At 43.6% G+C, this 15,240-nt stretch overlaps 1 protein-coding gene across 11 annotated transcripts in view; it reads left to right on the top strand.

Moving 5' to 3' along the window:
* Positions 1–15,240, top strand: part of LOC144162409 (aldehyde dehydrogenase family 3 member B1-like) — a 176,119-nt gene that overhangs the window by 151,834 nt on the left and 9,045 nt on the right. Inside the window, exon 15 of one of the 11 annotated variants that reach the window (XM_077692925.1) lies at positions 8,361–8,691. The exons of the other annotated variants lie outside the window; for them this stretch is intronic. Within the exon in view, the coding sequence (XP_077549051.1) occupies positions 8,361–8,369 (9 nt within the window). The 3' untranslated portion in view covers positions 8,370–8,691. Of the gene's footprint in view, positions 1–8,360; positions 8,692–15,240 lie in introns of those variants that run through there. 11 annotated transcript variants of the gene reach the window in all.

The raw sequence follows: 15,240 nt of genomic DNA, 5'->3' as shown, positions 1-15,240 counted from the left end.
ACACTGTCTATCGACAGGCAACGGATCCCAGACCTTCAAAAATTAAAGAAGAGAGGGCAGTGCGTGTCAACTCGCATTGAGCCTGGTTGACTCAATGGGCTAGTGACAGGTAACTGAAATTGTGCAATTTTGTTGCTGTTACAAATGATAGCTATACAAACTTTACATTATTGTCTTCGCTTGAACCGTAAATCGTGGTGATCAAGATAGCTCACTTGTTCAAGTGATGTATGGGCAGCCAGTGCCCAGTGTGTCCCAGTGTCCGTCCTAATGAACCAAATTTTTTTCTGACTTCTTATTGGTGATGTCGGAAGTCATTTTAGATCATACAAAACTTCTCGCGTGCTTAAGCAAAATAATAGTTTGGCACATCATAGACTGACTCGATTAAGATGAATTATATGGTTATGACGAACTCTTTGGCTTTCTTGCAACGTGCACAATGCAAGAAATGTCCACTTAGGATGAATTTCTGGTAATACAAACACGTTTGCACGGTCTCTTCGAGTTCATTTTAATGAGGGTTTACTGTATTCCGTTGCTTTTGCAGCAAACACTGTACATTGGGAAGGCCTATAATGTGTAGCATTCTTTCCCAAGTAGCCTGACCGCTGGGACCATGCAATGCCATGCATTTGCACAAAAATTGGTAACTGGTGAAAGTAACACATTGAATCGTTATAATTGCATAAATGGCAATAATTTGTTGAACAGAATTTTGAGAAACGAAAAAAAAAAAAATGTAAAAAATAAACTTTACAAAAACCAACTGAGGAAATAAAAAATATGCATCATACATCTCTAAGCTAGAAGTTCCCGGAAATGGACATTGGGAATGTTTCTACGGACCTGTAAAAGCTTTTGCATTTGTGCACGATGATTTTTAAGCCTCTGTGTCATGAACTAGTATTAAGTCCCATAGCAATGTGATCAGGTAAGCCCCCCTGAAGTGGGATATGTTTTTTGAGGAGGGTGCACTTTTCAAAATGAGAGATCCTGCGCACTTGCAGTGTGTCCAGATGTGTTGAAAGTACGGGGCGTTACAAAGGTAAAGGAACATCTTTGAAAATTATTCCCATGCAGGCCGCTTCCCCGCTCATGCTCAAAGGTCACACAAGGCTGCATTTTGTGGTCTTTTGTTTAGCACTGAGAATGGCGACGCCGCTTACCTGCTTATTTAGAGAACGAATAAAAAGTTTTCAGCTGTGGGAAAGTCGGCGGCCATCTTGGGCGAGATGATCAGCTTGGGAAGTGCGGGTGCATGCAACGGTATAGCAGTCAGTAGAAAATGATGGTCATCAGGATGCAAGGTCAGAGTTCATCAGCGGGGAGATTGTCCAAAACTTTTTGGCGAGCTTGTTTCAGGAATCCACCCTGTCCCGTCAAAGGCGGTTGATGCCTTCTAGAGACGGATAGTTCAATTGAAGGGACGTGAAAAATGAGGGAAATCCAGTGGTCATGTCGCTGGAGACATCTAGCCTGGCGTCCGATGGTTGTCACTTGATGGCTTTAAGATGGTTAGGGGATGATAGTCCAAAGGAAGGAGTTTGCTGATACGTGATGTAATTACGACGTTTGACATTTAACCCACGGGCATGCGTACATTTGCATAGAAGAAATCTCCACTACAGTCTGCAGTGCCTACATGTGCTGGTTTCCAAACTCACCGAGTGAAAAACGCATACCACCAGGTAGCCCTCGCTGTGGTGAAAATGACCCGCTATTTTACCTGCTGGTCTTGTGCTGCTTTATTAGACATAATGGAGGTGAACATATTAAGCTTGCAAATACTGTATTCCTCTGCCGTTATTTTTTCGGAGACCAAGTCACAGCATTTATTTCTTTTAGCATGGTTCGTGGAGGAGTCTGAGGCTACGGATTATAACACTAAGCAAGCAAGACTTTGCGAATAAAATTGTGGTGTGTACACCAATACTGTCACTCCACATATGCAACCCTTCTTTCCATCCATTCCAACACAGAAAGCATTTTTGTTACTTCTATCTCCCTTCACTGCTTTTGTTGCCCCTTCGCCTATTCTTTCATTCTGTACTGAGCTTCTTTCTCTCTCCTTACTTTTCCTCTTACCTCCCGCTCTTCCTTTTTTCTTTCTCCCCTTTTCCTCCTCTTTCGCTGCTTCCCACCTCTTCCCTCGTGACTCGTCGCTGTGGTGATCCTACGCTCAGAAAAACAAGCTCAGTGCAAGCAGCGTGTCATCAAGTGTGGGAGTTGGTAAAAGGGTGCACAGTTTAGAGGTAAGGAGTCGGGAAAGAGCAACAGGTGGGGTCTTTAATAATGATTTTATTGGGTTTTTTCAGAGCTAGAGTGGGCTTGGCCATGGGAAAGTTGGGAAGGCTACATGCATGCTGGAGTTTAGTCCTCTTGACAGGTGTCTACAACAGCGTTTGGTGCCGCTTGGTTCTGGACTTTTTGTTTTGTTTCTCGGTATCTTGTGCTTTGGAGTAATCATTCCTTATTAATCTTTAGGTGCATACACACTGCTAGGCAGACATAAAACAGGTCTGTCTGTCAAGGGAAGTGCGTGACTGACTGAGCGACTGATTCATTAATGCCCAGATGAAACTGCTGGTCCTAGTAGGGTCTTGAAATTTTTTCGGGGACACATACCTGCATGGTGTAGGGCTCACTAAGGTTAATTTTTTCAAGCGGCACAGTAGAAGGGGTTAAATTGTGTTTTTGCAAATTCCTGATTTTCTCACACACCAATTGATATACAGTTAAATCTCGTTATAACGAAATTGAAGGGGAGCCGCGATTTGCTCGTTATAGCCAATATTTCGTTATAGCCGTAGGCGATATTTACTGCAAATATTATGCATTGTACTTACCTAAAACAAGAAGCGGGCGAAACAGCATCTCGCCGCTCAGCGGTACTCAGTAAAATAAACACATTCCGGAGGTAAAGAGGAGAAGTCACAAACCTACTTTATTACAGTTCAAAACTCATTTCAAGCAGACTTGGGTGCGAAGAAGTCCGTAATAGGACGTTGATGCACCTTCCTGATGCGTGCGATAGCTTGCTCAGCTGCGGCCGCTAAGTTCACACCATCTTCGCCGCCCTCGTGCGCGCCGAAGTAGCGGTGCAGCACATCCACCGCGTCTAGTGCTTCCGACGCCGTCGGCACGTTGTTCTCCCGTTCGTCTACAGATTCATCGTCGCTGGTCTCGTCCGGTTCGTTGACAGCGCGCACGACATCGTCATCCGTGAGCTGCTCCGTTGCCACCACTTCCGAGTCCACACTCACATAGTCGCAAAACGACTCGCTGTCAGGCACGACACCGGCGTCACGAAGGGCCCCCCATGACGCTGAAACCTCTTCTGATGCGGTGAAACCGTCAGGCACAGCGGGCTCATCTAACGGCTGGTTGCTGGCATTTGGTGCGGCGGCAAATGAGGCGTGCCGAAAGCAATTTGCGATCGTGGTCGCCGTCACACTCATCCACGCCGCTTGCAGCATCTCGATTGCAGCGTACAAGTCAACATCGGTGTCCCGCTTCAGCCTCATGTTGAGCAGGAGACGGTCGATCACACGCTTGCGGTATCCTGCCCTCAGCGACATAATCACGCCCTGATCAAGCGGTTGTATTCTTGCTGTGCAGTTGGCAGGCAGGAACAGCAGCTCGATGTTTTGGAACACGGCAGCTGTGTGGTGGGCGGTGCAATTATCCAAAACAAGGCACACCTTGCGGTTCTCTTTCGTCAGCTTCTCGTCCCATTCGCAAAGCCATTTTGCAAAAATCTCCCTGGTCATCCAGGCTTTGCGGTTGGCAGTGCACTTCACTGGGAGCTGCCTCTTCCCCTTAAAACCGCGGGGGGATGCACTTTTGCCAATTACGAAAACTGGCAGCTTCTCGGAACCGTCCATGTTAGCACAAAGTAGCACCGTGATCCGGAGCCTACTTTGTTTACCGCCATGGCACGGCTAACGTCTTGTGCGGCAACATCTTAAAAAAGACAGCGGTTTCGTCCGCATTAAAAATGTCCTTCTCGCTGTACGTTTCTAGCAGCCGCCCAACGTTTTCTTCCGCCCACGTTGTCGCCTCTGCTTCGTCGACCGACCGCGATTCGCCAGACTGCTCTCCCTACAATGTCGTGGCGCTCCTTGAAACGTTGGAGCCATCCCGAACTTGCGACGAAGCTGTCATAGCCCATGATGCAGGTGAAGTCTCTGGCTTTTCTTTATAGCAAGGCGCCGCTCACTGGCATATTCACGGCCCGCGTGTCCAGAAACCATTTAAAAACGGCTCTTTCGACCGCTTCAAAAGCAGGAGCCCTCATTTTCTTAGCGCTTCCTTTCACGCCACTTGCAACAGCGTCGACGATGGTCTCTTGGTTGCTCAAGATGGTAGACAGCGCACTCGTCGACACGTCAAAGTCTCTTGCCACCTTACCCTTCTTCGTGCCTGATGCGACGGCTTTTATCATAGCCGTCTTTTGTTCAAGCGTGATAGTTTTTCGCTTTCGCTTCCCGCCTGTCGCACTCATGTTGCTGGTATCACGCGGGCAGTTCGATAAAAGATAACGCTGAAGACTCTGAAAAAACACGCACACAGTACAAAACACAGCGACGTCGGCGATACGAACAGGGGGGAGGCGACGCAACCATGCGCGCCGTGCGCAGCGAGAGGAGGGTGGGAAACGTGTGGGAAAGGCTTCGCGGGCGCAGCGATCGCATGGTGCGCCATCCACCTTCGCGCGCGTCAGGCGCGCGTGGCTGGAGGATGCGTGGCAGGAGTTTTGAACTGCTAAATACAGTTGTCGCGTTGTGCACTGTCTCAAATCCGCGTTGCGCACTGTTGTAAAATTAGCTCAAATTTTGTTTCTCAACGAAATTTGTTCGTTATATCCCAAACGGGCAAATTTTACCTCGTTAAAACGAGGTTTTACATACATTGGTTTCTAAGGGGACTTTCAAGGGGAATTACGATTTGCTCGTTATAGCCATTATTTCGTTATAGCCCGTCTCGTTATAACGAGGTTTCACTGTACCAGACTGGCTTTTCACTGATGTTTGTACCAATTTCTACGTAATAATTCTGTGGTTTGTTCCAAACACTTAATTGGACGAGTTTAGGGCCAAAGTAGGTGTTTGTACAGATTCCTTGATTTTGTTATGGGCCCCGGCAGGACAAATGATGCGAACCGTCGTTGCAGGTCACTCATGAGCAGTCTATTTACAGTAATCCCATGTTAACTCAAATTCAGATATCTCGAAATATCAGTTAAGTTAAAACTTTTTTTCATCATGCCTCCCATAGGCGCCATGTATTTGCCCTCCTTTGACTCAAAACTCCGCTTATCTCGGAATTTTCAGCGGATTTTAGGATTTCGAGTTAACGAGAAATTAGTGTACGTTATTTACAAAGCGGCCGCCACGAGAGAGCCGCCCACACAGCTTTGTCGAAGTCGTAGCTGGAATCACAGGGTCATGTACCACTGCTCGCTTCATCTGCCTCTTGTAACATTATACCCATTGATATAATTAACACACCCCGGCATAAACCGGGTACAACCGCTAGTGATGCACAAATCTGTTCTCAATATTTCGAGCACTTCTAAGTTCTCACAGGCTTGTTTATTTCCTCTTATTTGTTTGTAATGCCAGAAATAGAAGGCACGCTGCAGTATACAAAAAATTGCGAAGCCAGTGACTCTTCGAAGATTTGAAATCATGCTCATGGTGTGTCATCATTGCTCACATCTGCCACTTCTCTCTCGATGGCTGAGGAGAAATTATTTTGCCTCACCCAAGACCCTCTGCTGGCCCTTGGCTATATACTTCTGATGGCGGTGAAATAGTCATTCCTGTATGTGTAGAATTTGAGAACTCCCTGTGGCTTTTAAGAAATGCAGGTCCTTCCCTATGATACGTGTTGTGCGCTTTCTCTACACTGTGGGAAAAGTGGTGCTCTTTGATTTGTTTTGGAGTCCCTGACTCGCTGCGGATAGTCCGGGGGTAGTTGTCGGACTACTTGGAGACTATCAGCATTCGTAGTTTGGTCGTAGCCCAAAGACAACAAAATATACGTGAAAAATGAATTCCGGGTTGTGTTTCAGATAGTTCGTGGTGTGGAACATACTACATAACTTTTAATTGTGGAACTGATGATTGCATGGGCGTGTGGGGTGATATTCTAAATACTTGTTCACATGCTCACTGGTCAAGCCAGGAAAGTTTAGCAACTTCTTTCAGTACGTTTGTTGAATAAACGTACACGTCATAAAAAAATATTGACAAGTGGTTTTGAAGTTAAACGACATCTTAAATAGAAGTAGAACAGAGGCTGTTGTAAGCACTTTAAAGCCCCGATTGACCCAACCACTGCTGACAGTGCTGTTTCTGAAGCACTTTGATACTGCTAACACATATTTGCAGCTTTGAATTTCTGCCTGTATTGGATATCCTCCGGGTTAGGCAGATCTAGAAAAATACATTTGAGGCAATGTGTTGAAGCAAGTGGTACAAAATGATCCGAAGCATCTAGCGCTCCACTGTGGCTTGTCTTAGCATTAGCTGACATGCATCTTTTAGAGCTGCGCAAGCTCATCCCGCCATGCAAGCTTACTCCTGGAAAGTTATAATAAAAACTTGCAACAATAATAACAATAGAAGAAACATTATTATCATGGTATGTCAAATACCATCTGCCGTGAGGGCTCAGTGACTAAGGTGTTGTGCTGCTGAGCCTATAGACTGCTGAGCCTATAGACATGGGTTAGAGCCTGTATATGTGGGTTAGAGCCTTATAGACATGGGTCACGGAAGTTGTTTTTTCTAATGGAGGCGCGAAGGAAAAATGCCTGCTTTCCAGGATTTCGGCACACGTTTGAGATCCCTGGATAGTTGAGATTATTCTATAAACCTCCACTAAGGCATGCCTGATATCGCAGGTGTAGCTTCGATGCGTGGAACTGTCTGAAATTTGGTTTTATGTTGCGAATACCATAACATTTAGCTTGCATGATGAACTTGTTTCTTTTTAACTAATTTTTTATTCTTTCAGAAAAAGTTGCATATGCGCATGGGGCATTTGTTTTAACTGAGGGTGAGTCTGGGTGACCCCTTACCACATCTACATTTTTTTTTTTGGCACAATGTTTGCTTGATCGGGCTCTTGGCACTTTGCACTTTGCAGCACTTCCAGTCCATGGATTTGCACTAAACACTACCACCGTGGTGCGAGCATTGGACCACGTTAAGAGTATAACTGTATTCTTGAATACTCTCTAGTGATAGAGGCGCTTGGGCAGGCAAGTCAAACTATAAGCACGTCAGATCACAGCTGAAACTAACCCAGAGTTCTTCAATGTATGCCAGTTGCGAAACTCCGCTTCGGAATCTCAGCGGCATGAGCACCCCTGCTTTGTTGAAGCTGAGGAGGCAAGTGCACTGGTGTGGAACATAGGGGGCAAAACTGACATTTGCTAAACACTTACTTAACTGTGTAATGCCGAAACATTGAAAACAATAGATACGAATTCTAATGCATTATTACATCAGGATTTGTGACTCAAACAATAAAAAATGCAAAGAAAGCTTTTTTCCCCCCGAGGTTATCAAATTACGTAATGTATCATATACCCATAAAAAGTAGATAATTGTCTGCCTACGTATACAATGTAGGTATATAATGTATTATTTACCCATTTTTATGTTGGTACATGTATATCTACATATAAAAATATGTATATAATTTATTATGTACCCATAAAAAAGTGTATCATATACCCATAAAAATCAGTGTAGACCCCACCGGGAGTAGTTACGATGAAAGAAGTCATCTTTCAAACTGTATGCGGTGCTCAGTGGACCCAGTTATGAAACTATAGGTTATTGAGAAACTTTAGGAGGTAGTAGAATGGCTGTCGACAGGCCCTGGTGCGAGTAAAAAAACCCGAAAGGTTGCTTATTATATATGGTACAGTGAGCTTTACAGGGTTAATACCTTGAGTTAATAAAATAAAGCGTGCATTTTAAATGAGGAAGCACTAAATTACGTAACGTTCACTTGTGGCGTTTCCATAGTATTTTTTTTATGACGTATGGCGGCAGCTGCAAGCGCTTGAATGTCACTTCAACTTTTTGCCAAAAGATGCCGCTGTCTGCTCCCGCGCAGACCATTTTTTGATGCATGGGGTCTATGGGGAGTTTCACAGCTGGTAAACGTTGAGAAACTCTGAAGCTAAACCGTAGTCTATAACCACACATTTGCCTACAAGCACTTGTCTTACTGTAACAAAATTCTGCCCATCCAAGCAAGGAGCGGGGGCGTTGATAGCTCAATGCATAGAGCTTGGCAAAATAGGTTAAAGGCCGCCATTTTGTGTCTCGTTTCAGCTCGTGTGACGGCGCCCTAATGTGGCTACATCAGGTGCATGCCGAAGCTCGGCCGTATTCCCGGCGTTTGTCCGTTGTGGGTCGACACCGTTGTTCTTCGGCCACCGTTAAAATGCCGCGCATGCCAAATGAAGTTGAAAGAGGTTATTTACAGTTCCCTTTCACACGTGGAAAGGTCGCAGAAGGGAAGAGACTTCTAAAGTGGGTTTCCGCTGCCCAAGTTTGGGCTTACAAGGGGTGTGTCTGTACTACAAGCATTTGCTGTGATAGCAGTATAGCTGAGATAATGAGGGGCGATAAGAGGTTAAAGTAAGCGATGCTGCCTCTTTTGCTATAGGTATTAATAAACTGGCTACTACTATTGATGCCGTTGTTTGTGGGTTACTCTCAACGTCGTGCCATAGTTCGGAAAGCAAGCCATGAGGTGTTGCAATGCGCTGACGGCCTTAATCCTCCACCTACGCAAAGTAGTGTCTGTAAATTTCATGATGGAAACAAGCTGTGGATGTAATTACTATGTAAATCATCTATCAAGGTGTGATCCTGAATTTGCGGGTGAATTAGAGCTGGAAAATTATCTTGCAAGTGCAGTGCTGTGCAAAGGAGAGGGGGCAAATGCAGTAATCATCTAATCGCTATCTCAGGGGGCAGAAATAAAGGTTGATTTATCGACTGAAGGGAAAGAATACTTTCAAGCATCACAGCTCGACCTTGAAGAAAAAAAAGTCTTGATCACCAACTTGATGACATTTGAATTGTGATGTGAACACACTGACATGCAAAAAGCAAGCCGGTTAGACAGTCGTTGCGACACTACAAAATCACTGTTGTGTTGAGCGTAAACTTTTCATGGTTCGGGGGTCAGCTTGTCACGGCCTTCACAAATGAGGGTTTCAGCCTGCAAAATGGACTGATATAGGCCATTGCTATCTGGACACAAATCCCATGTGTTTTTATTTACACAGAGCAGTAATCACTGATATCTCTCAACTTCTTAAACATTGTTGTGGTTGTACAGTGGCATCTTTGGTTATGTGCCCAGTTGTTGAAAGGATTAGCATCGTAACCTGTATAACCTTAATGTCAACATGCTGTTATTTGGAGCTTGTCGAGTATTCATTGTTCCTCTTGAAGTCGTAATTTCAAACATCACTGCATTGATAAGGGTGGGGGCCCTTGGGGTTTTGTTTTGTTTTTCTGCCGCAGAATTCTCGGCGGTGTCCATTTGTGTTCATTTTAAAAATGTCCATTGCATGTCCTTTTTAAGACATGTTGGTGTTCTTATTGCGAGGTATACGGTCACCATCACTGCACCGAAGCCAACTTTGTTTCCTTACGTAACATCGGTGTCGTCGTCTGCCTGCAGCCAATCAGGGGTCTGAAAGCGAGCACTTTGAAACAGACACAAAACGGACAAAAGTGAGAATTCTACTCCTGGCATGTACTCTGGGGGAACTTCCCCATCGCATAGACAACACTACGTGACAGAGTGCGTGTGGGCCAGTTGGCTGTAACAGCATGTATAACGTACTCCCTTCGAAGTCTAAACAGGGGGAAATTCTTTAAAACGACGGCCATCATTTCGAAATGAAGTCCACCGTTTTAGGTAATCCACCAGCACCCGATTTGCCCATGAGTAGATTCAGTTTTGGGGGATATAAATTCTGCGGAAGATACAGCAATAAAACGTGGAATGCCATCGAAGAAAACAGTCGCTAGCTTTGGATTAAAAGTTGCCGAATAAATCCAAGCCGGTGCCAAAGGGAAACGAGTGTGCCAGTACGCACGCAGGATAAACCAGTTGTGTTGCCTGGGTAGCCCATGCACATGATGCTGCTGCGCGCAATTCGACCACTCGTGGACAGTTTAAGCCAGTTTTTATTTCTTTTAGACGGCTTGCGCGAGAGGTCAAGTATGTCGACAGCATGCTGATTGACGATGGAAGAAACGATTGATTGATTGATTGATTGATTGATTGATTGATTGATTGTAGGGTTTAACGCGCCGACGCAACGCAGGCGATGAGGCGCGCCGTAGTGGAGGGCTCCGGATTAATTTTGACCACCTGGGGATCTTTATCGTGCGCCGAAATCTCGTACACACGGGCGTTTTTGCTTTTCGCCTCCATCAGAAAAGCGGCCGCCGCGGCCGGGAATCGAACCCGCGACCTCGTGCTCAGCAGCGCAACGCCTTAGCCACTGAGCCACCGCGGCGGGTCGATGGAAGAAACGAAATAAATTGTTTACTCGTGCAATCCCTTGAAAAGTAGTGGTTGTAATAAAGGTGGTGGATGATAGCTGCGGGGGTGATTATTATAATTCTAATAGTGTTTAATTTAAAGTTACATGTTAAGAAGTAGTGATATTGCAAGACAACCTAGATTTCCTTGGTGATCAAGTAGCTCTGCTCAGTTGGCACTACAAATGTTTCTTACATCACATACGAATTCAAATGCGCTCTTCCCCAGCAATATTATCAAAAACTAAAAGGTTGACCTCTAGTAGGTCGCTAAATACAACCGGGACAGGCCTTTCCCTCGCCTGGCTTCTAAGTTGTCGACTTGGCTGGCTTATATCCGTATAAATACAGTACTGCTGTAATGCCACACTTTATGGCTTCTGCAAGTCTGCTCGGTGGAAGTCCGTTCAATAGAACAGTTTGTGTTTCTGTCTGTGGCAGTTTTTATTTTGCTGGTGTTGTTTCTGTCACGGGAAATTATTTGACGCCGTATGCTTTAGGGCTCAATCATTCTCTTTGGCGTGTGTGGAAAGTAGTTTGTGTTGTATACCCTTCAGATAGTGTGGATCTTGACAAGTATTTGGCTCAACATCATTTTCAGTTTTAGTTTGAGTTCTTTTTATTGTACTTTCAATTTCGTTAGAATACAACCAGGTTAATATACAGACAAGGGTCCCAAAGTAAAAAAAGCTGCAACGGGACCCTTGATTAATTATCACAAAAATAAAAAAAATGTACGGAATGCAGCAAAAACCAATCAAAAAGTAACTAAAAACAAGTAATTAAAAACAATGAACACGGTGTAGGTAGCAGACAGGCACAATAATAAAAAGCAAAGAGCTCCGTTTAACAAAATGTAGAGTAAAAATAATTGTGGTTCATTACTAGCACAATCGTAATTCAAAAAGGTAAAAAAAAAGGTAAGGGGCAAAAACAATACATGAACCGGGCACTGTCACTATACATAGAATTCATCTGAAACACAAGCGGCTTAAGAATGTAATAAACAGTAACAGAGCAATACAGAGAAACAATGCAGTGATAACCAATGTAACAATACAGTGATAACCAACTGCTATAAGCACCTGGAAACGGGCACATGGTGATTGAAAGACGTGAATTACGTGTCTGTTACCGAATGGCATCTCACTACAAGCTACGCTTTATAACCTGATTGTCGAGTGTCGCTTTTCATCACCAGCTGCTGCTTGTCACATATGATCCATGCTGCACTTTCTGTCCGTGCACGTCGGGTCGTCACTTTCTGTCACACACTTGTTACTTTGTGTGAAACGAGTTTGTTACATGTGACAGCCGTCATATGTCATTGTGGCATGTACACTTTTTTTTGTCTGTGCATTAGCGCTGCATGTCAGTTGTTTCACCATCGTCACTGGCACTAACTACCTTCCTAGCGGCTACAAATTCAACGAATCTGTTAAATATTCTTGTACTGTTTGATTGATTCTGTGGTTAAACGGGACTTATGTCTCCTCATCTTCTATCCTGTCTCAAGCGCTACTTAAGTATGAACACCAACTAACTAGCTTGACCGTCGATTATACTGCAACCTAACAGTTCATTTGTATAGCATGGTGCTGCGTTCATAGCCCTGTCCATTTTGGAACTTTAAGCTGCGTCTAACAGCAATTAAAAACCCACTTATAGACCTGTTGAAAGCTGCTGCCGCACTATTTTGTACTAAATGGTTGGCCCCTTACATTTTCAAGTCATCATTCCTGAGAGGTAGCTTCAGGATAACTTTTTCTTTTGTCCCTGGTCTAGCATGCTTTCATTGCTTTCTCTTGCCATGTCGCCACTCTTGTAAAACAGACCATGGCTACTACTCTGTACCGTCTGCTAAGGAGAGATGATTGCAGATCAAAAGGTTGCTTTTACAAGCTCATTACTATTGACAGGCTGGCTGTCGCGGCATGCACCACAGAAAATGGAGGTTTTCTGCGATGCATGTGTATGCCAATCTATGCTTCACAAGTTTGATGATCTGCTTTGCACAATGGCGCAAAACTCACTTGTGTTCACCTTTCTTTTTGCAAGTCACAGCCTTGTACAGTTAGGTGCTTGATATTTCCAGGAGTTTTGCACTGTTAGTATATGTACAAAATGTACTATATCTTAAATTTTTTGTGTGTCTGTTTTTGTGTGTAGCAGCACCAACATTTTTGCTTACTTTTTGTGTCTCAAACCTGTTCTAAAAAGTGCAGCTCTTTTCTTCTTTTTTCTTTTTTTTTTTTTTCAAGTAAAAATTTCTGTTTGAAACAATTACGACTGCAGAGGGAATTTAGTCTTCTGCAATTCAAGACCACACACTTATATGTTGCATATTTTTTGCAACCGAGAAAAAATTGTTTGCTAGATTACCCAAAATCACTGCTTTTCCCATGGGAAGGAAAGTATTAAAGGAACAGACAACCAATTTTTGTGGAGTGGATCGCTCGTACAAAAGCCAGTGTTTTTTATATTGGGGTAACCACCAGGAATTTTAAACAAACAGGCGGAAATGATATTAATTTTGAGCTAAAATTTCTGAAGTTTGAAAGGTAGCACCATGTAGCATCTAGGCGTGACACTACCATGCATGTCCAAACAACTTTATCGGTTTTAACGTGGGATTCAAGAAACACATAAAGGAATAGGAAAGGTTGCACATTTATTGGGTGCGAAGTACCTTAGGAACGCACAATGTCAGTCCGCGTCCGTGCGCTTAGCATTTACAGTCGCAGAAAATCACACAGGCACCGGCAGGATTCGAGCCTGTGTCTGGTCGACCAGACAGAGTTAGTGTCCATTGTCCTTACCCATTGGGCTACGACCGTGAATTAGTACCCGAGAGTCAAACGGCTTACTCCCTTGCCTGTAACAATGCGGAGTACCTTAGGACCTCCCAATGTCCGTCCGTGCGCACACCACCATCAAGCGAAAATCAAGCGAAATTCGATTTGAGACGTGAGTTGCAGTTTCATTTAGGGAATAACCAAGGTGCAACTCACGGCTCAAATCGAATGACGGTCGGGGCGCAAATCGGATGTCACTCGGGGCGCAACTTGGATGTCATTTCGAGTCCCGGTGCTCCACACCCTCGCCATCATCCACGGAGTGGAGGTGCTGCCATTTTGTTGTTATTTGTTATAGCCGGGGACAAATTTTATATATACCTCTTTTTATCTCGCGTGCAGTTAAAATTATGTTGCTGCACGGCTCACAGTCCTGGTTGGCAGCATTCCTTTTGTCAGGTTATGTGTAGTTGGTAGAAAATGTTCTAGGGCGCTATCGGCAAAGCCGTTTAAAATTGACACATTTTAAGTGATGCGTTTTCACTTGGGATAAAGAAAATACGCTCGACGAAAATCAGTTGTCTGCCCCTTTATCAAAGGGGCCACGACAAAGCCCAGTTTTGATAAATTAAAAAAAAATTACCTTTGGTAACTTACTTAGCACCATTCCAGCCACAAAAGACGTTTTTTAACCTAAAAATGCAAAAAAAAAAATTAAAATAAATTTGGAAAAAAATTTCACATCTTTCAAATTTCTTATATTTCGCGCTGCAGCGGCATATTATGGGCAGGAGTGATATAATATGGGCAAGCACTAAAAACGGGATTAATCATTGATTATCAGTTTGTTAATAGTGCATTCTAGCAATATGATAAAGGGTAACTACAGGCCCCACTACGGTACCTACTTATGTTTCTTGGCGGTGGCTTAGGTTAAACAAGATTCTGTGATGTCGTAGAAAAGTTCCCGCAGTCGGCACTGCTTCATTCGTTTTTATTAATATTGTCATTGTTTCTTCACTGTTTGTGATTAAACTGTCTGCGATTAAGGACTGTTTGTTACCAGGGCAAAGCAGTCCTTTTGATGAACCAAGCTTGTCTTTGTTTTCATTGTCCCTTTGAGAGGGGGACATGGCTCTTAAAACAGTTTCTTTTAATTTTTAAGTAAACTTTGTGAAACTTGTCAGTCTTGCTGCTTTTCCTCCACTCATTTCAAGTATGGCATTATTTTTTCAGTAAGTCAGTTACTTACCAAGATAAATAGAGATACTTGGAGGAACAATAGACAAAACAGTGTTGGTCATAAAACTGTAATCTTTACATTTTCCAATGCTATGAACCCTGATGAGTGCATTAAGAGAATCAGTTTTTTTAATTGGAAGTAATTTTACCGCTCATTAAACTTTGGTATTCGAAATGGGCATTTAAAATGGTTCCCTTGCCACTGGTGCCACCAAGGTTTAATGAGCTATAAAGTTAGTTCCAAGCTGTGCATCAAAAAACCAATTCTATTAATGCATTCAGCAAGGTTCATAGTATTGGAGAATATAAAGATTACAGTTTTATTATCAACGCTGTTTTGTCTATTGTTCCTCCAAAAATGACTAATTATCTGTAATCATCTTGGCAACTAATTGACTTACTCAAAAAATAATTCCATATTTGAGATCAGTGGAAAAAAAGCAGCAAGACTGGCAAGTTTCATTGAGTTTAGTTAACAGTTAAAGGAGGCTGTTTTAAGAGCAGTGTCCCCAAAATCACAGGATTCTTAAATCAGTGAGATTAATCACAGGCTAAAGCACTGTGGCGGCATGGTCTGAGGAGGGCTTTGCAACTAACAACCGGCT

Source organism: Haemaphysalis longicornis, unplaced genomic scaffold, assembly GCF_048455015.1.
Source record: "Haemaphysalis longicornis isolate Haplotype H1 unplaced genomic scaffold, Haemaphysalis longicornis Haplotype H1 scaffold_12, whole genome shotgun sequence".
Lineage (NCBI taxonomy): Eukaryota > Metazoa > Arthropoda > Arachnida > Ixodida > Ixodidae > Haemaphysalis > Haemaphysalis longicornis.
Note: the sequence above shows the minus strand (reverse complement) of the source record. Positions and strands in the feature narration are given on the sequence as shown.